General features: G+C 43.8%; 1 protein-coding gene across 1 annotated transcript; it reads right to left on the bottom strand.

The window, feature by feature from the left end:
- Positions 1 to 142: 142 nt before the first annotated feature.
- LOC127598279 (ankyrin repeat domain-containing protein 26-like) lies at positions 143 to 19,723 on the bottom strand. The gene is made up of 30 exons (XM_052061995.1): positions 19,411 to 19,723; positions 18,346 to 18,633; positions 17,456 to 17,570; positions 17,191 to 17,364; positions 16,380 to 16,486; positions 16,149 to 16,286; positions 15,960 to 16,069; positions 15,656 to 15,717; positions 15,515 to 15,578; positions 15,398 to 15,418; positions 14,984 to 15,190; positions 13,837 to 13,923; positions 13,658 to 13,752; positions 12,702 to 12,904; positions 10,084 to 10,272; positions 9,510 to 9,540; positions 9,331 to 9,403; positions 8,560 to 8,773; positions 8,391 to 8,460; positions 8,145 to 8,285; positions 7,611 to 7,974; positions 6,312 to 6,817; positions 6,064 to 6,216; positions 5,742 to 5,917; positions 4,428 to 4,500; positions 4,118 to 4,336; positions 3,816 to 4,039; positions 2,545 to 2,749; positions 1,296 to 1,353; positions 143 to 1,184 (listed from the first exon to the last, which is right to left on the bottom strand). Exons 2-29 carry the CDS (start codon positions 18,543 to 18,545, stop codon positions 1,348 to 1,350), a joined length of 4,227 nt encoding a protein of 1,408 aa, XP_051917955.1. The 5' UTR covers positions 18,546 to 18,633; positions 19,411 to 19,723; the 3' UTR covers positions 143 to 1,184; positions 1,296 to 1,347.
- Positions 19,724 to 19,766: the final 43 nt, after the last annotated feature.

Raw genomic sequence — 19,766 nt, 5'->3', positions numbered from 1 at the left:
CAGCAAATAAAAACAAAACATATAAACCCGAGAGGAACTGAATATCATATTTAATAATAAAATTAAAGTTCAACGGTGTGCATAAATTGCATATGTATACATAATGGTGATTTAACAGCTATGTCTACCAAATATCTTTCAGTTTGGGGTGTTGCACACATTTATTTACAACGATCGGCTAATTTACAGGATTTACAAAATTTCTCTATTTACATCATGACAAAAAAAAATACAAGATATGTACAGAAAAATAACATGACCACAAATACAAAGGACAGAACATGTAACGGTAAATGGCAAAATAAATGCAGCAACATATGAATAAGTCACAATCCCTTGTTCCCTAAAAAAATAAATTATAACACTAAAGCCAAGACAAACATCTCCCCTTATGATGGCACATATCAATAATTAATGATACATACATCAAATGAAAAACAGCAATAACAGATACAAATCCCAAACGAGGATTATATATAAAAATCTCTACTGTATGTTGCTTATAAAAATATCTCTTTTACGATGCAAGATACAGTAGGCGGTAGAAACACCCCAATTAGCCACCTTAGTTACATTTGCAATCTCACCAGATCATAAACGTTGCCTTTTCATACTGGTTTAGACCGACACCGCCAAGGGAGGTAATAAAAGTGCGAATTGTGGTTGTACTTGGCGGCGTCATTAAGATTGCACTCGATCACATGGAGCCGATTGAAATTGTGCAGCCGGCCAATTGTCAACAGTTCAAGTACTGTGTCACATCAGGGGGTGTAGCTAAAGGCGTGAGTGCTTAAGTGCAATGTGCATTGTGTGCGCGTACTTTTCTCCATTAAGGGGAAATTGTAACCTTGGTGGAACATGACAGATGAGGTCGGTGCAGTCTGTATTTGAAATGTAGCGCCAAAATCACAAGAGCAATGGTGGGCTAGGGCCATGCTCCTTAGATGCATTTATTCATCCAAAAAGAGCCAACAGCCAGCAAGCACTACGAGCTCAAGTGGAGTCGTCTCAGTCTGATGCTTCTGAAGTTATCAGTCACATCTTTCTCGGCTTGTTGTTACTGCAGGGACATTCCTCGCGGTTGTTCTTTAGGACCACTGAAGCACTGCTGCTTGGTTCTGGTAACAGGGTCCGGCTCCATCCTTGAGGCATGCGGGCCATGTGCACATCAAGAGTCGCTTTGGCTGAGGAGGGGGATGGGTTCGGTCACATGACACGACGCGGCCACAAATCATTGTCAGCCAACCACTGAAACGGCGCGGCCAACAATGCTGGAGTGAATTCAGAGTCCTCACCCTTGCTCGTCTTCATCGATTTCCCTCAGTCTGCTGCGAGGGTTCTCTGTGTTCAGCGCTGGAAGGAAAACAAATCGACTCATTTTCCAAATGTTGTGTTTCCACGTGACATTCTGTCTGTTAAATGGAAGCTAAGGTACATACAGGTGATCGTTGTGAAGGGGACTGGAGTTTTTACTCTGCTTTGATTTCTTAAGTAACATACAAAAAACACACACACACACATACACACTGAATCATTTGCTGTGCACCAGAACACCTCACTCCTACAAAACATGTGCTTTGATATCCATACCTGACAATTGAAAAAGAAATCGCCCGAGTAGTTTATAAATATGATTATATGTGCATGTTGGGCATTTATTTGGAAAAGTGTTTGATTTTGAAAGGCAAGTACACGCACAAGCATTCGTTTTTGAAGCAAGAAAAACCATAGCATGTTGTAATAACATGTTTCATCTCTATCGTTTTTTTTGTGATACGTGATTAAATAGAATGTAAAGAATGGTTTGTGCATCATAATTCAATGTGACCGTGCGAGTCCTCGTGGTGTGCACGCGCCCGCCACTTGGGGGCAGTATAATACGGAGATACAGCATACATAAATATGTCAAACCAAAGCTTGAAATCGGATGTAAGAGCTGCTGCTGTTTATTATTATTTTTTTTTATTGTGCAAAGGATAATGAATTTCAAGCTGAGCAGACCCTCTTAAGACAAAGCTATGGAAGTCTGTTTTTAGTTTGAGAGTAAACGTTAACTGTGAGCTTGAATGAGCTCTCTTTTCGAAAAAAATGTTCACGATATGCTCAAGTGAGCCAAGGCAGCTCCCATCACCTAAGCCCCGCCCTACCTCAACCGAGTGATTTCATTCAACACGATATAAAACGCAGGGTAATTCGCCGTCATTTGCGTATTTTGACAGACGGGTGTCACACACCTCACAGGAGTTTGCGTAAATTGTGGGGAAAAAAATACAATGTGGCTCCATTAAAAAAAGCATGAGGGCACATGTCTGTACATGTGGACAAAAGGCTTTGTCTGTGTTGGTGTCATAGGCAAAAGAACAGGAAGAATACATACACATGTGAAGAAGACTTAACCTTTTCCATAACTTGGTACAGCTGATATTTTCAAAAGAAACACCATGAGTCATGAAATAACAACGTCTAATAAAATCACAAAAAAAAAACCTACACACACACAAAAGAAAATGTTTCACACAAATGGTGATGAGCGTCTTTACAAACCTTGGAGAGGTAATCCTCCACATTGCTGCTCGATCCTTCAGCCACAGGGCTGAGGATTCTGGAGTTGCGCATCCTGTACGGTGCCGCCACCGTGGTGGAGGTAGAAGCCGCGGGGCCGGCGATCCCCGGGATTGCTGACGACACAAGAGACTTGCAGCGCTCGCTGAGCAATTTGGAATTGGCTTCTGTGAGCCGGTTGTTACTCCTGCAGACACGAAACAAGCATTTTTGCCTCCACTGAGAAGACTGACAATGTGTTCACACTGTTTGAATAGAAACACAGTGCTGATATTTGGTCCGTTTACAATGTGATGAATGAGATTTTTTTGGTTTTGTTTTTTTGGCTCGCGACCTTTGTGAAGATAAATCGGATCAGCTAATGGATGGATGGATGGATGTTGTTTGTATTCTAGAGCAGGCATGTCCAAAGTCCGGCCCGCGGTCGAATTTCATCCGGCCCTCGGCCCCTGTCATAAAATCAGTGCCGTCTGGCCCGCAGGTTGGGCGCAATGGAACAGTGTTGCATTGACTGAGGTCTCGTAGACTGGTGAGTGATGTTTCATAGAGTACTGCTTCCCTCTAGTGGCTAAATGAGTAATAGCATTCACTAAATGAGTAATAGCATTTAGACACTAGAAGACATCACTCCGTGTTTATATTGACTGATATGTCATATTTCAAATGATCCTTGCAGTTGTGGTTATGTGTATTGCTTGTTCATTTCCCCGTTATTCGAGTCAAAGGTTTTGTGACTATTGAAAAGTCATGGTGATACATTTTATGTTTCAAATCAATCAATTTGCACTCAGGAGACTTCTGTTTAAGAAAACGTCAAGTGAATAAGCAGTTGCATGTGATATGCCTGTTTCAAATGAACCAAAAGAAATTATTAAGATTGTCGAAATTAAAATTAAAATGGAAATGTGAAACAGACTGGCTTACTAAAATTTGTTGAACAATATTGTTGTTCAATGTAAAGAATGTCAGCCAAGGTCGGCCCCCCGACATTTTACCACATAAAATCTGGCCCCCTTGGCAAAAAGTTTGGACACCCCTGTTCTAGAGGTTACTGTCCTATATGCCAGTAGTAGCCCAAACATATGCTGTTTTTTTTTTTTTTTGGATGGATTGTTCACTCGTTGCCAAACTGTCGCTTCTCATGAAACGAGTTGCGTTGCGCTCACGGCCGTCACAAAGCGCTCGCATCTCAACTTGCTTTTAACTGAGCCGAGCGCATTCGTTTTGCTCAAATTCGAGCGCCGCCTTCAAACCTTTTGAGGTCGTTACTGAGGGACTTGCGCAGCCACTGCTCTTCTCTGTGCATCTGCCTGTAGCGCTTCAGCTCTTTGTGTATGGCGTCTCTCTGGGCGACGGTGTCGTGTTGGATGCTTCGCACGCGTTTCAGTTCGCCCTCCAGTTCTTGGATTTTGGCGCGCAGGCTGACTTCGGTGGTGGTTTTTATCTGGTCTTGTGCCTCCTGCGTCGCTGCCTGGGACTGGGAGAGCAAAGCCAACAAACGATGACGACACCGTCGTCTTGTTTTGCTTTCGTCATCATTTTGGTGTTATTGTACCTGCAAGAATAGGTTGACCTCGTGTATTTTCTTCTGTATTTCCTGTCGGGCCTTCTCCTCGATTTCACGGCGGTACTGCTCCACGTGCCTGTGCTCCACCGTGTTTGTCTCCACTCTGCGTCTCAGGCTCTGCACCTCGTCCTCCAACTGCTTCTTATTCTTCTCCAGAAGGTTGCGGAAGGACGTTTGCCTCTTCAGCTCGGCTTGCAGCTCATTCACCTGGTCGCGTTCGGTGTGAAACAAAATAGAAATTGTGAGGCGCTGGTGCACTGTCGATGTTTAAAGCGGCGCAATCGATTGGTCCACAAACCTTTTCTCTCTCTATTTCGCTTGCTTGGTGATCACGCAATTTCCTCTTTGCACCCTTAAGTAGCCCTCGTTGCCTTAACGCAGTCAAACAAATAAGAACATGCTGTTGACAAGCAGTACATGGTTCAAAAAGAAGAAAAAAGAAACATCTCATCAACACCTAACTAAAATTTTTAGAGGTTTCCAAAACATGGGCCCAGGGTACAAATTGTAGAAGGGAAACAAATAGAAAGCTTTGCGCATCACATAAAATCACCCCACTTATTCATTCATTCATTCATTCATCTTCCGAGCCGCTTGATCCTCACTAGAGTCCGCGGGGGGTGCTGGAGCCTATCCCAGCCGCCTCCGGGCAGTAGGCGGGGGACACTCTGAATCGGTTGCCAGCCAATCGCAGGGCACACGGAAACAAACAACCATTCGCACTCACACTCACACCTAAGGACAATTTAGAGCGTCCAATCAGCCTGCCACGCATGTTTTTGGAATGTGGGAGGAAACCGGAGCACCCGGAGAAAAACCACGCAGGCCCGGGGAGAACATGCAAACTCCACACAGGGAGGCCGGAGCTGGAATCGAACCCGGTACCTATGCACTGTGAAGCCGACGTGCTAACCACTGGGCTACCGGGCCGCCACCTCACTTATTCTCAGGATGAAATAAATAAATACATTATCCGGGCCCTTCAGGCACTGCAAAGTCATTTTTGGTTGACAGCAGATGACAAAATGTCCGCCCCGAGGAGGATTTTGCTCCTCCATTCGTTTGACACAAATCAATTTGACCAGAATGTCGCGTTTATGCTGGACTGAACATCCGTCCATCCATCTTCCGAATCGCTTTATCCTCACGAGGGTCCGCGGGGGGTGCTGGAGCCAATCCCAGCCGTCTTCGGGCAGTAGGCGGGGGACACCCCGAATTGGTTGCTAGCCAATCGCAGGGCACGCAGAGACGAAGAACCATTCGCACTCACACTCACACCTAGGGACAATTTCGAGTGTTCAATCAGCCTGCCTCGCATGTTTTGGGAATGCGGGAGGAAACCGGAGTACCCGGAGAAAACCCACGCATGTTCGGGGAGAACACACAGGGACTCCACACAGGGAAGCCGGAGCTGGAATTGACCCCGTCGGGCCGCCCATACGACAAACCGCTCACGCTAATGTGAGTCTTCTATGTAACGTAGCAATCTAAATTGGATTTGCTTTTTCCCAAATGTGTGTGTGTGTGTGTGTTGTACTTTGATATGACATTATAAAAAGAGAACAAAAGATGCTCGGCAAACAAAAACGTGAAACTGTGGTGTGTCCAGTACCTGTGGATAACCTCGTCCCGCTGTTTGACAGAGATTTTGGTGGAGGCTAGTTCAGACGCCGCCTCCTTGTATTTCTGAGTAGTAACGGCGAGTTGTTGCTCTTTTTCATCCAGACGATTCCTGAGATTGGTCGCCAGTTTCTCAGCGTGATTGCAGTGGGATTCCCTTTCCTCCAACTGCACGGCATAGCGCAAGGCTCGTCAGCAAAATAAAATACGGCGTTTTTATGACTCTTGTTGAATCTTGTGTATGTCAGTTTCAGGAACACAAGCAGTACCAGGGAAAGAAAAAAAAAAACAGGAGAAAAACACGATTTGGGTACCTTTCTTTTCAGCCGGTCCACTTCTTTGTAGAGTCGAGCTTTCTCTTCCTCTGATTCGTTGCGATATCGCTCGTGGAGTTCGAGAGAGGCTTCACACTTTGAGAGCTTCATCAATGAGTCCGCCAAGTCGGCCTGCAACTGCTTCAGACTATCCTGGAGCAGCACAAAACCCAGAGACAACGTTTAGACCGGGGGGGGGGGGGGGGGGGGGGGAAGGATCGCCAAAGTCTGAGATCATTTGACTGTACCTCTTTGTCCTTTTTCTCCTCCTGTAATTGGTGGATATGTTCTCGAAGTTCAGCGGCCTTGGTCGCGAGATCCTGATTCCTGTCCTGCACGAGTTGTACTCTGTCTTCACAGTCTGAGCGAAGCTTGGTCAAAATTTCGGTGAAACACTTTTGGGCGTCTGACACGGCGATCTCCTTTGCAACGCACTGTTTTTGGGCCTCCTCCAGCTTTTGCCGCAGCATGATGCCTTCGCTCTGGGACTGGCCGAGGAGCTCCTGCGTGGCCTCTTGGCGCGCTCCGGCCCAGCTGACGAGATCCTTCTCGGTCTGCAGAAGCGCTTCTAGCTCTTTGACGCGTGCGTTTATCTGGTCGATTTCACGCTGCAGGGTGGCGATCTGCGCATTTTTCTCCGTCAGCTGCACCTCCACTCGATGGACTTCGTTCTCCATGGAGCTGCCATGTGACTTGGACTTGGACAGCTTCTGGGATAGTTTGGTGAACGCTTCTCGTTGATTGGCCATCTCACCTGTAGAGAGCATTCAGTTGGTCAAGTCAAACGATTGGGACTTGCCTTTTGCTGTTTAGCCTGATGAGACAAAACACGCGAACGAGCTCGCTGGCCGTCAAGACGCGTAGATGACGATAAGAATTCAGTAAGACAACCGTTCATACTCACAACTACAACATTTTACTCTTCAATAAGCCTAACATGTTAAATATAATTGTATAAATTACATAACAAGCATGTTTTCGATTGGGGGTGGGGGGGCGCCTGTAGAAAATCCACACGAGCGCCTGGGAGAAAATACAAACACTACACGGGGGCGGGGCCTGAACTGAAACGCTGACCGAGAACCTCAGTCATGGGCGGACGGATTAATGACTACATCGAATCATTCATTCATTCATTCATCTTCCGAGCCGCTTGATCCTCACTAGGGTCGCGGGGGGTGCTGGAGCCTATCCCAGCTGTCTCCGGGCAGTAGGCGGGGGACACCCTGAAACAGTTGCCAGCCAATCGCAGGGCACACAGAGACGAACAACCATTCATGCACACACCCACACCTAGGGACAATTTAGAATGTTCAATCAGCCTGCCACGCATGTTTTTGGAATGTGGGAGGAAACCGGAGCACCCGGAGAAAACCCACGCAGGCCCGGGGAGAACATGCAAACTCCACACAGGGAGGCCGGAGCTGGAATCGAACCCGGTACCTCTGCACTGTGAAGCCGACGTGCTAACCACTGGACTACCGGGCCGCCTACATCGAATCAAAAATAGGAAAAAGAAAAGTCCAACAGCCCCCGCCGCTACTAACTTGCAAGTTTGTCTTTGAGCCGCTGCTGTTCTTCCTTCTCTTGGAGTAGAGCTTTGTCCATTTCCACCCGAAGTTGCTCGGCCTCTGCCAGGCGGGTGCGGACGGCCTGAGCCTCGCTTTCCAATACGCTATGAGCTTGATACTGAGCCTCCAGTCGGGCGTTAGCGAGGGTCACTTCGCACTTCAATCCCGTAATCATGTTGTTCCACTCCAAGACACTTTGGGCCTGGTTGTCGCTTGTAAGTCGGAGATCTTGGCGAAGCTCTTCAAGCTGCTCCTTGAGGGCTTCGTTCTCTTCAATGAGGTCCCTTTGTTTGTTGCTGCTGTGCGCCTGGGTCACCTCAAGTTCTGTCCGCAGATGCTCCTTGAAAGATTAAGGGTGGCAAATTAGGCTTCAAAATTGAGGTCGAGATACTTTACGCGCGAAAAAAAAAAAGCTAACAAACGAAACAAAATATTTTTGTGTACTTGATCTGAAATATTCAAACGACAGTACTCCCGAGCAGAAAACATTCGAAAAGGCTTGAGAATTACCGCGTTATGTTTGGTTCTCTTGTAGTCTTCTTCCATGGTCTGTTGCTTGCAGTCCTGACTCTTGAGCTTTTGCTGCAACTGCGCATTTGTGCAGCGTTCCTGAGACAACTGCACGTTGGCCTGTCGGAGGTCCTCTTCAAGCTGGGGAACAGGAAACGCAAAGCACAAGGGCAAAAGGTCAAATCATTTCCAAATCCGCAACAGCGTTCGGACAATTCCAAAATCACCGCCGCCGTTCTTTCTCACCTTGGTATTGTTGAGTTGGGACATCCTGATGGTATTAAGCCAATCTTCCTGCTGTTGTTTCGATGCCGATCTGTTCATGTTGACCGAAAAAAAAAAAAAAAAGCTCAGCACAGCCCAAAGACTTTGTCAGCGACGAGTGCTTCAAGAAAAAAAAAAAAAAAGGTTTTACCTGAGGTTTGCGAGCTCCGTTTCCATTTGCATACGTTTGTGCTCCATGACACATTGATCATCTTTAACCTCCTCCATTTTGGTCTTTAATTGTGCCTTCTCCTCTTTTAGTTTGGTCACCTTGACCGCACAGCCATGATGGTCTTTTGGCTTCAGAATGGCGTGCTTGTTTTGTTGGCCTACAATGTCCTCCAGCTTCACCCTAAATTGGTTATCTGGTGGGGAAAAAAAAAAAAAGTTTACGTGAGGAAGTCTACAGCCTATAAACCGGGTTGATACATTCATTCATTCATCTTCCGAGCCGCTTGATCCTCACTAGGGTCGCGGGGGGTGCTGGAGCCTATCCCAGCTGTCTTCGGGCACTAGGCGGGGGACATCCTGAATCGGTTGCCAGCCAATCGCAGGGCACACAGAAACGAACAACCATTCGCACTCACACTCACACCTAGGGACAATTTAGAGTGTTCAATCAGCCTGCCACGCATGTTTTTGGAATGTGGGAGGAAACCGGAGCCCACGCAGGCTCCCGGGGAGAACATGCAAACTCCACACAGGGAGGCCGGAGCTGGAATCGAACCTGGAACCTCTGCACTGTGAAGCCGACGTGCTAACCACTGGACTACCGGGCCGCCCGTTGATACATAGGTATTCTTTCAAAGTTTTAAAACATTCTTTTCATATTGTTTGGTATTGTAACAAGGGCTAATTGAAGGTGTTGAGGGGTAAAGGACATGTGTGGGATGGGGGGGGGGGGGTGTTTGGGGGAGATCACCTTCCTCAAGAGTCCCATCTGATGAGGACGTAATCTCATCAAGCTCCTCGGAGATCTCCATGTCGTCGATGCGCTGAATAAACAAATAGGACGTGTTAGCTCAATTCACACTGTCCCGCACTGAATTTCACTTTTCAAACTGACGACAAGTGAAAAGACATCCCATTCGTTTTGTTTACCTGTTTTTTCAGCTTCTGCTTGGGGTGCGACCTGTTGCCAACAAACAGAAAGTTCTCGTTAGAAAGGTGTATGGGTTTATCCCAGTCAAATTAACTTCAGTCGGCATCTACCACTAACACGAACCCTACGGCGGAAGCTCCAAAATTGAACGCCGCAAAAAGTCAACAATTTGGGAGTTTGATCAAAACTGTCCTTAAAAATACGCCTCAAAAGTCAAACAAAACTTTGATGATTCGTGATATTACCATACATACTTATAAAAATTCTACTCGGCGATGTAGAGCTTTGCAAAGGTTTACGATGCCAGCAGTTATAGCTCGGAAAGAAGCGCCTCTGCATTATTTCCGATGCAATGAAAAGATGAACAGTAAACAAGCGTCGCACGACATTGTGTTCAACTTTGAAGGTTCCTCACTATTCTTAATATTGTCTTATTTAGAAAATATAAAACTCTAAGCATATACTTTTAACGGGCACTCTCGACAACTTGGATAAGACTCGAGAAGAACACTATTGTACATCCGCGCCAAAGGGTACGACGATAAACACGGAGATGCCGCAACCGGTATCTACCTTCCTTCATCATCCGACCCATCGCTTAAAGTGTCATCGTTCACAACGAGATCTCGGCTGCTCGGAACGACTCTGGTGGAGTGAGCCTTGCTAACTACTTCCAGTTGTGAGATCCTTTCTGCCGTCTGTTCTTCGGGTCTGTCCGCAATGGAGAACCGCTGCGGCAGTGGCGATAACCCCAGTGGTCTGCTACGGAAACACAAAGCAAACTGTAAGATCCGTTCGACGCACCCTTGAGCCCTACTCCCAAGCAGAAAATTGCTCATTAATTCTGTGAGTGCATTTTTTGTCCGCATCTGGAAAAAAAAAAAAATATATGTATTTTTTAATCTGATTAGAATACATCCTCATTTGAGTTGCGGGTGAGTTGGAGACTATCCAAGCTGACATCAGGTGAGATCTCGATTGGGCAAACCTATAAACAAATTACAGTCTCCAATGAACCTAATGTATGTTTTTGCTATGTGGGAAGGAATCCTGCAGAATCCAGAGACCCCATGCAAGGAAGGATGGAGCAAACCATTGTAATTTAAGTCCCTGTCAAGTGAGAATAAATGTCTTCTACAGTAAGAAACACCCGAGAGAAAATTCCAATGATTAAGTCAAAATTGTTTCACTGAAAGACTCCAGAGGCTGGAATATTGGCCACTGGTATATCACAACGCTTTTTTTCAGGCGGCGACAACAATGAGCCCTAAAGCGGCCACGCTGGCCTGAAGCCCCCGTTCCACAAGCATAAGTAGTCTTTTGATTTGACGGGGGCGCATCAATGGCTTGGTCTGCAAATAGCTGCTTCAACTTGTCCACAAGTGTGAATGTGCGACTGAATGAATGTTTTGCCTAACTGTGCCTTGTGACCCGTTCCAGGGTGCACCCTGACCTCTCACCTGCGGTCAGATGGATTAGGCTCCAGCTCACCTTGTGACCCTAATGAGGACAAGAACTAAAGGACTAATTATTAGGAGCAGTTAGTGGTAGTATGTACAGTGCTACCTTGACTTCATACAAGTTTTCAGTTTTAAAACGTTACTCGGTCCTTTTTTAGCTTTGCATTATGAGCACAATTCAGACATGACTCAGCAAAAAAAAAAAAAAAAAAGCAATTAAGGGACTGTAATGCCATCACGTGGGCCCGTTTTCCATCATCTGGGCTCCACACCGGAACAGCCTTGCTTAGTCCTGAGTGTTAGGTTTTCAATTTCTCGTTTTCAGTGACATGCGGTTATACTGGAATCGGTTCTCGGAACCTGCGGCCGTGGCGCCACATATCTTGTCATTTCTTAAGATAAGATAAGATAAGATAACCTTTATTCGTCCCACACTGGGGAAATTTACAGCCTCCAGCAGCAAGAATGTATGTAGAAAAAAGTGATGAGCCATTTTCTGGTTTTAAACCATTGAGACAGAGTTGGCCGGCACGTCATAACAATACAGTATATACAGTACATATAATTGTATTGTACAACAATACGCAACCATGTTTACAATTTCACATGTTCTAATGGTTGAAATAGAGAAGCTTGGGCTAAAAAATTTCAAGAGCGTGCAAAATGCTTGCCGAGCCCCTTCAACTTAAATGAGCTAGGAGCCTTCCCGCTCAGCCGGCCCCCGCCTTTGGGTATTAGACACCAGAGAATGAGGTCGGCAAGCCGTTGACTTGGAGAGGCGGTCAAATGAATGATTGAACTTTCAATTTAGTACGAATGTGCATCGGTCGCGAGCTTTGTGTGCCACTAGAAAAATCACAATTCCACTATTTCATCCATTGTACATACTAATAAATAAATGATCAAATATGGTTACATATTATTGTAAAACACAATATATGTGCACTGTATTTGGGTCTCAACGGTGGTTGGCCGGCTGCGTCCCGCTGGCTTAAACGCAGAATTGGATTTCTGTCTATAAGTAAAAGCTTCTGTGCAATTGATGAGCTGTACTTTAAGCTATTTACTTGTTAAAAACAATACAAATGTTATTACCAACATGTTGTAATTCCAGGTTCCGACCAAACACGAAATATCGCGTCATACGTTCTTTTGTTCGTGAGGTAACTACACCAAGGTTGCTTTGAGTAGAGATAATGAGGTGTGAACATTGCTCGTCAATCTGGTGACTCATGGTTGGGTTAGCTTCTAATTGCTATCTTGGTTGAAAATCCAACAGCTCTAACGAGGTCAATCTACTCACCATATACGTCAGGAGTCACCTATGTGCTGGTCGTGGGCATCGGGTAGCCCCCAAAGAACAGATCAACAAATGCGTTAATTTCACCTCGCTTACAATATATAAAACAACTTTCTTACATTCCCTTCTGTTTTTTAAAATAAATTCACTGCGTGTCTTTTTTATTTTGGGGGGGTGACGGATTAAAGGTCTCTAGATTCATTTCATTGGAGAAAACTGATTTAATGGGAGATTGGAATGGTTTGGTCGCGAAAAATCATGAAGTTATAAGTCAAGGTAGCAGTGTACTACATTGTGGCAGCAAGTTGGTGTGTCGGCCATTTTTTTAAAAAATGTGAAACTGCCAACTATATATCAGAGGGTTGCAAGTACACGAACCGTTGCACATATGCGCGATTAAAACCACTGCGGCTAAATGGAGTTGTGCATACCTTGCTGCCTGCTTCCTTGAATGCAAAGAGGCGTCAGCTTGACTTGACATTTCTTTGCTTCTTAATGAACTGCCTTTGCGGCTCATCGAACTCTCAGTTTTCTCACTTGCATGTCCTCCGGATCGTCTTCCACCAACGTCGCTAATACTCTGATTTTTCATTGAAACAATCGGAGCAGGCTCTTTGGTAACCTGAAAAGACCACTGCAAGAGGAGTTCGTCAAGGTCAGCCATCGGGTTACTTGAGACTTTTTCAACGTCACCCGTTTACATTTGCTTTGCTTAACCTTACAAGTTACCATTGCTACCAATGTGTCAAGCTACTCAACATTTGTGTTTACATAGGCGAGGTTGGAAACAAAGTTGGCCATTTACCCAAATGAGAACATGGTCTTCTTGTGGTGCTCCCTCAAAAAGATAATGCTAAATATCTTTTTGTTTAAATAGAAGATTGAAGCACGCCTGCTTGCTTTGACGGAATTATATTACATTAAGTATCGAAGAGAGCTCCAAAAAATTTCCTCGAGCGATTTTAATAGACATTCTATCCCCTGCGCATAAATAGAGCAGACTTTTCAATACATTACAACTTGATCATCACACAGGTTGAACACAGATGTACTGGCTGACACAGACGGACGGGTGGGTTCCACACATAATAAATCCCATTTGTATGATTTATGACAGTCAGCCCAATATTTACATGTTTGCTGTTTTTCCCCCCAATTGCGAATGCCATAACCTTTCGCCCTTCTACTTAGAGGATTTGATGTGCTTTAAGTGATAGGGGACACTAAAAACTTTAGAGAACTGATATAAAGCGTTGACATCATCTTAATGATGTCACTGCCCCCCCCCACCCCCCCACGACACCGACGCCCCCAAGCCCGGGGCACACACCATGTTGCTTCTTAAGAGGATACTTATACAGGAAATATACTGCATATCAGAAATTACCTCCGTATTTCTCCCCTTTGGTTTACTGCCTGCTTCCTTGTCAGATTGCAAATGACTTCTGATGTCTCTCGACATTCTTGAGGTACCAGGGGAGCCTGAGAAGAGAACGTGCTTACAAAGAGAACGGGACCCGAGTGTGCGAGTCAACCTGTTGACAAATACTCCGTGAGTCTTCTTACCTGGCCCGGGGAATTCTTTACAATGCCGATCTTCGGGTTTGGGCTTAAAGCACGATACAAATATAACATCTTGGTCGTAATCAGATTCTGAAGAGTAGAAATGACCAAATTAGTAAAATGTGAAGAAAATGTTTATACTCATGCGGTGGTGCCTCGAGATACTCCTATTTTTAATCATCTTTCCTCATTGAAATGATTTGGAATAAACCGTCTTTTCCCTATTTCCCCAGGAAATAAAGCTAGTAACGTGCTTTTTTTAATAAGGAAAGCAGCACTTTTGAGAACAAAATTATAAAATAATGAAAAATAATTCAAGGAATGAAAGTTCAGGTTTTAAGGCATCCTTTCGATTAATTCGGCGTGCCTTGGCCACCGGGGGAAAAGGACAATACAATCATATAGACACAAACGAAGCGTCACTATTACTCTCAATAACTCAATTATGTTGAAAGCACATTAGCCGTTTTTGTCAGAGGATCAAGAATATACGCCTGTAAGTATTGTAATTTTTGTCTCTAAATGTGGGCAACTGGTTATCCACCTAACAGGTCAAAGATTGAAAAACATGCATGGTAGGTTAATTGAAGACCTAACTTGTCTGTAGGTGTTGAAGGTGAGTGAGAAAGTTTGTTTGTCTACATGTGCTTTGCGATTGGGGTAAGGATAAGCGGTATGGCGAATGAGGGGTTAAATGTGTTGCTCTGCCATTTTTTGTTCAAATATCTGTTTCTTTAAAGAGTTAATGCACCGCAACTACTGATGCTAGTTGTTAGCCCATCTGGCCGCTCTCATTACGTACGCGCATTAAGCTAGGAGGGCAAAGTTTGCTTGTTTGAAATACACAAATTGTGATTCTCCTTACTTTACATTTAGTTGGACAGTCAACGTCAACTGGGAGGAACATGAAACAGTTTGAATGGCACTTTTTCAAGAAACGATCCGCAAAAATCGACCCCTATCTAGAAAAGATCGTACGCCGGGTCACGCATATCTCAAGGCACCACTTTATTAAGAAATATACTGAAAAGAAATGAAGGTTGTACAAAGGATGCTGGATACTCTCATGACAAACCCTTATAGGAAAAAACATCCCATATCATGTAAGTCTAAAAAGTGATAGAAAGACAAAGGCCTGTCTGGAACTTACTTTCACTCTCCGGAAATATCTTCTTTCTGGGTCGTGGGCTCAAGTGTACGGCCTCTGAGATACTCCTGCCAGATGCCTTTGGCTGCACCTCCACCTCCCTCACCTCCGCGGAGGACGTGGAACATTCTGGGAATTCCTCGGATATCTGAGAGGCCACTGAGCCTTCTGGCAGAGTTCTCTTACTGACGTTGCTGGTTTTATCCCAGTCTGATGCAATGGCAACGAGAGCAAGGCGTCATATAACGAAGACCTCAAGGTAACGTGACACGTAACATGACTGCTCGCTTTTTTTTTGTTCAACTCACTATTCAAAATTCATAGCTTTATTTTTACTTTGAATACTGCCACGCTGTCTTTCACTGCAATAAAGTGCAAACACTTACGGGTACTTTATACAAGATGAGTGAACCTCACCTGAACCAGGTTCTTCCGTGTCTGTCAGAAAAGCAAAGAGATGTTAAGGACAATCTTGCCATGGCTTAGCTATTGATCGCCAACTTGAATACTGTTGAGTAGGGTTACTCCACTTACCAAATTTTGTGTTTTTTTCTTTTTCCAATTGGGTCAAAAACTTGATTAGTTGGCTCATGTCACTCTGGTTACAAACATTGTTTTTTTTTAATGAAAACGAGAATCACTATATTCATACGGCATTCTTCTAATTAGGCCTACCTGTTTACGCTTTGGATCCTCTTTGTGTGCACCGGCGGAGTACACGCGGTCAACATTTAAAGCTGCAGGAGTGGACAGAAAAAAATGTTTTTGTTCAAAATGATATGCACAGGGTTGCATTTAACCTTGTCAGCTGCCATTGCACCTTGAGGGACAACAATAGTGAAGGGTGGAGCAAAGCTGCACCGTACGGTCAGCCATTTCCAATTCTCATTCAGACTAGAATACATCATCAACGCTTTAATTAGCGAACCTTTATTCTATAACTTAAAATACAAAGGATGCATAAATCAAAAGTGTTTACCATCTTTGCTTGAGGCACGTTCCAGGGATTTCGACCTTTTTTTACTTGGACTTGGCGGGACCAGCAAGGCGGCATGTTTCCTCCTATGCTCCATGATAAGGACGCTACAACTAGAGGACAGTCAAGAGAATGGAAACGTCAGCATGCCTCTGCGATGACGACAGGTGAGAACAAAGAAGCTCAACCTACGTATCGTGGTATTCCAACTCGGCATAGTCCTCCGCTGAGTGTCCTTTGCTGTCCTTCAATTCAACATTGGCTCTAAACTTTAAGAGCAGTCGCACCATGTCGAAGTATCCGTTGCCCGCAGCTATCATTAACGGTGACCTGGAAGTTTTGTGGACAGTGCACAAACAAAGCCGCTTAACAAGAGGTGAATTTAAATGTACAAGAAGGGTGTCACTGTTTTGGTTATCCGACCTCCGATGTCTGTCCAAAATATTAACATTGGCACCTTTCTTCAACAGAAACTCTGCCACTTCTACTTGGTCCTCTTGGACTGCCACAGTCAGGGGTGAAACGCCTTCCTGAAAATAAGCATCAGAATTCAAGTTACATGTAACAACCAATGGGGGGAATGCAAGTAAAGCGGAACAAGCCGAAAAGAAAAAACAAAAAAAAACAAACATGTTCACAACTTCACCGCACACCAAATATCATCTGATGCACCGCAATGGAAAAACTGAAAATCTTCATAGGGCTATAAGGGTCCACTTACAATGTGCTGCTACTGCATTTTTAACCTCAAACACATAGTTGTCAAAAAACTAGCGCAGAAAATGGGCAACGATAAAAGAGGTTATTAGAATATATAAAAAATGGGGCATGTTTGTTTGTTGCGCAATTAGAACAAGTCGATAATTTGGTAAAAACATTGACCTTTATGACAACTGACCAATCGTATCGGTTTGTAGAAAAATACAAACTGACTATATGAAAATAGTTTTTTTTCTGAGAGTGACAGTGTAAAATTATGAATATAATTGAGCACTACTGTAAAACAACAATGTATCGTATTTGACGATGCCGTGGATAGGGCTCGCCGTTAAAACATGGAGAAAAATTAATCATGCCACCACATGTATTTTTTTATTGGCTGTTACATCTGCAACGTCAATTTAAATTTTACATGGTGGGCCACTCATGAAAACTAGTTGTACAAAGCCTGCTTACTGCGCAACAGTTGAGTGAGTTAAGGCGTGTTGATGTCAGACAAGTGGTCAATAATCACCAGATTTTTGATGTTGATGTCAGCGCCATGCTTCACGAGCAAGATGACGGTGGACATCAACGGGATGCTTGAGGCCAGATGTAAAGCCGTGTTACCGTCTGTGTCCACCAGGTTGGGGTCGGCTTGGTTTTCCAGTAGAATGTTGGCGCAGAGATCATGCTGTTCTTGCACTGCCTGATTAAATAGAACAGATGACAGATTAGGAGAAAAAAATAAAACATCAATGAACGAAATGGGTTCCAAGTGTGTAGATGTCCAAGCTTACCTTAATTAAAGCAGACCTATTTTGATTGTCACATAAATTGACCTGGGCTTTTTTCTCCATGAGGAATCTCACCACCTCGACATTTCCGCGGGCACAAGCAAGGTGAAGTGCTGTTCTATAACATGACAGATTACTTTTCAATATTTCTTTTTTTTTTTTGTAAAACTATAAAATGTCAAATATGAAAGTGAGCATATTTGAATTCAAAATGTTCAAAATTGAGAGATCTATTGAAATTGCTTACTGGTATTTAAATATTAAAATAGGTCTATGGCAATTTATCAGTGTAACCTTGGGCAAAAATTGGACACCAGTGAGTGACAGGGCACAAAATGACAACCACACTCACTTCGTGGGAATGATCCCACGCTGCCCGCTCAGAAGTTAGGAAAGTGTCCCGTGGAGATCTTAAATCTGGAGCCCTTTGTATTCATTATACACCTTATCTTATACAGTCACATCTATCGGAGATTTAGAGTCTTCTATTAAGACTCTAAATCTCCGATAGATGTGAATGTGAGTAGGTGTTTTGTCTCGCGAATTCACCCAAGGTCAGCTCGAATAGTAGTTTTAGCTCTCCATGACCCCAATTATGATTTTTTACGTAAGGGAGTCTGAATCTCGAACAGATCATTTCAATTTCCATAAATTAAAATGGGGAAAATGGACTTCATCTGAACCAATTAAATGTTGAATAGCGTTCCGAAGCTGATTGTGTTGATTGTGTTTTACAGATTTTTAGTTATCTGTAAAAACCACCACGTTTCAAGAGGTTTGACGGTTTTGGCCTCATTTGACAACATTGAAGATAAGATGGCCAAGTTGTATAGTTAATTCAACAAATACACATTGGGAGCTATGGCAAACAGCACACTTGTACCAACACTGACCTGCTTTGCTTGTCAACTTGATTGATATCAACGATTTTGACAAGCTGCTCCAGCTTGACCATGTCACCCAGCCAGGCAGCCTTGTGAAACTTGCCCATCTCGTTTTCTCTTATATCACTGGCAGTGGTGACTATGGAGGCGCTGTCAGATGCATCAATTGATGATGTCTTCCTCCTTGGGAACTTGAATATTTTCTTCATCCTTGCACAGCAGCAAAGCGATGCTTTGGCACCGCCACACTCTGCTACTTAACTGCTGTTAAAGGATCACCGGTGGCGGCTCTCATCCCTTAACAAAACAGACAGATTTAGTTCAGACTCAGTGTTACTTTTCAAAGAAGAAAAGCCCATGTGATGATATTTGTATGTGGGCTTTCTCCAGTGGTACGTGAAAGAATTCCTGCCTGAGAACCACTTTTGAGCGACAAGAATAAATTTGTTTATGTAAGTTTTCATATCGTTTGAATTCAATTTTCACTAAACTGTTTGAGAACTTAAGAAGCTAGATAGAGAGAAGTTCACAAAAATGCACAGCAACAGTACGACAAATGTAGGAATACATAAAATAGAACTGTAGGCTACAGCATTGATAGTGGGGGAGTTTTCCATGTATGCACTATGCACCTAAATAAATTAATTGCTGTCCCTCAGAGATAATAAACTTGTTTTAAATGTGGACACGTGACGTTTCAAGTTTTGATGCTACCGTGTTAACATTCCAGCTAGCCTACTTGAAAATGTTATCTTTATATATCTTTAGATACACTTTATGAAGGGGGGCGGCTGTTTTCGATAACCACTTGGGCCTACGCTGCTGCATTTTATTGTTGGTCTCTATGGTGGTACTTGGAGATCTTAAATCTGGAGCCCTTTGTATTCTAAAAAGTTTGAGAACCACTACGCTCATACATCATGTGACGCGTCCCAGCAGTAAAGCTGTCAAATACTTTATTCGCAAAACGGTTTGTAAGTCATAGTGGGACGATAGCTAGATAATTTGCGAATATATCTAATCATTTCCACAAGCCAAAATATATGAATAACAGAGTTAAGGGTGAATACATACCCACACTTTCCTTAAGTGAGCAGGATCGTCGCGATAATGTAACTCTAAACTCGAGCTCGCTGTTGTGACCATTTTCATGATCAACCACAAAAACTTTTTGTGACTTTCTGTGAGGCTTTTTTTTTGCAGGTTTTGCAAGAAATGTAAGTAAACAGTCAAGGACGAAAATCTCAGACGCGTCATGATATCATTGATTTCGATGGCTTTATTGTCACACGCGTCTATGCATATAAATTATTAGTTGCCTCTACCGAATGATGTCATTTAAAACGTCAAAGTTTTTTCAAGGGGGGAAGTAGACTGCTTTCAATTCACTTCTTAGACAGATATTTAGGTAATTTATCGCCAAAGAAATC

The sequence above is a fragment of the Hippocampus zosterae genome, chromosome 3, assembly GCF_025434085.1.
Source record: "Hippocampus zosterae strain Florida chromosome 3, ASM2543408v3, whole genome shotgun sequence".
NCBI classification, from domain to species: domain Eukaryota; kingdom Metazoa; phylum Chordata; class Actinopteri; order Syngnathiformes; family Syngnathidae; genus Hippocampus; species Hippocampus zosterae.
This window is presented reverse-complemented; position numbering and strand designations above follow the sequence as displayed.

What these genes read in the sequence shown, in the direction of transcription:
- LOC127598279 (XM_052061995.1), bottom strand. Translation starts at nt 18,545, where the DNA reads ATGAAGAAAATATTCAAGTTCCCAAGGAGGAAGACATCATCAATTGAT. An exon ending in ATTTTGGACAGACATCGGAG is followed by an intron (nt 16,287 to 16,379) that starts GTCGGATAACCA and finishes CAAAACTTCCAG; the next exon opens with GTCACCGTTAATGATAGCTG. An exon ending in CGGGACGAGGTTATCCACAG is followed by an intron (nt 4,501 to 5,741) that starts GTACTGGACACA and finishes GACTGCGTTAAG; the next exon opens with GCAACGAGGGCTACTTAAGG.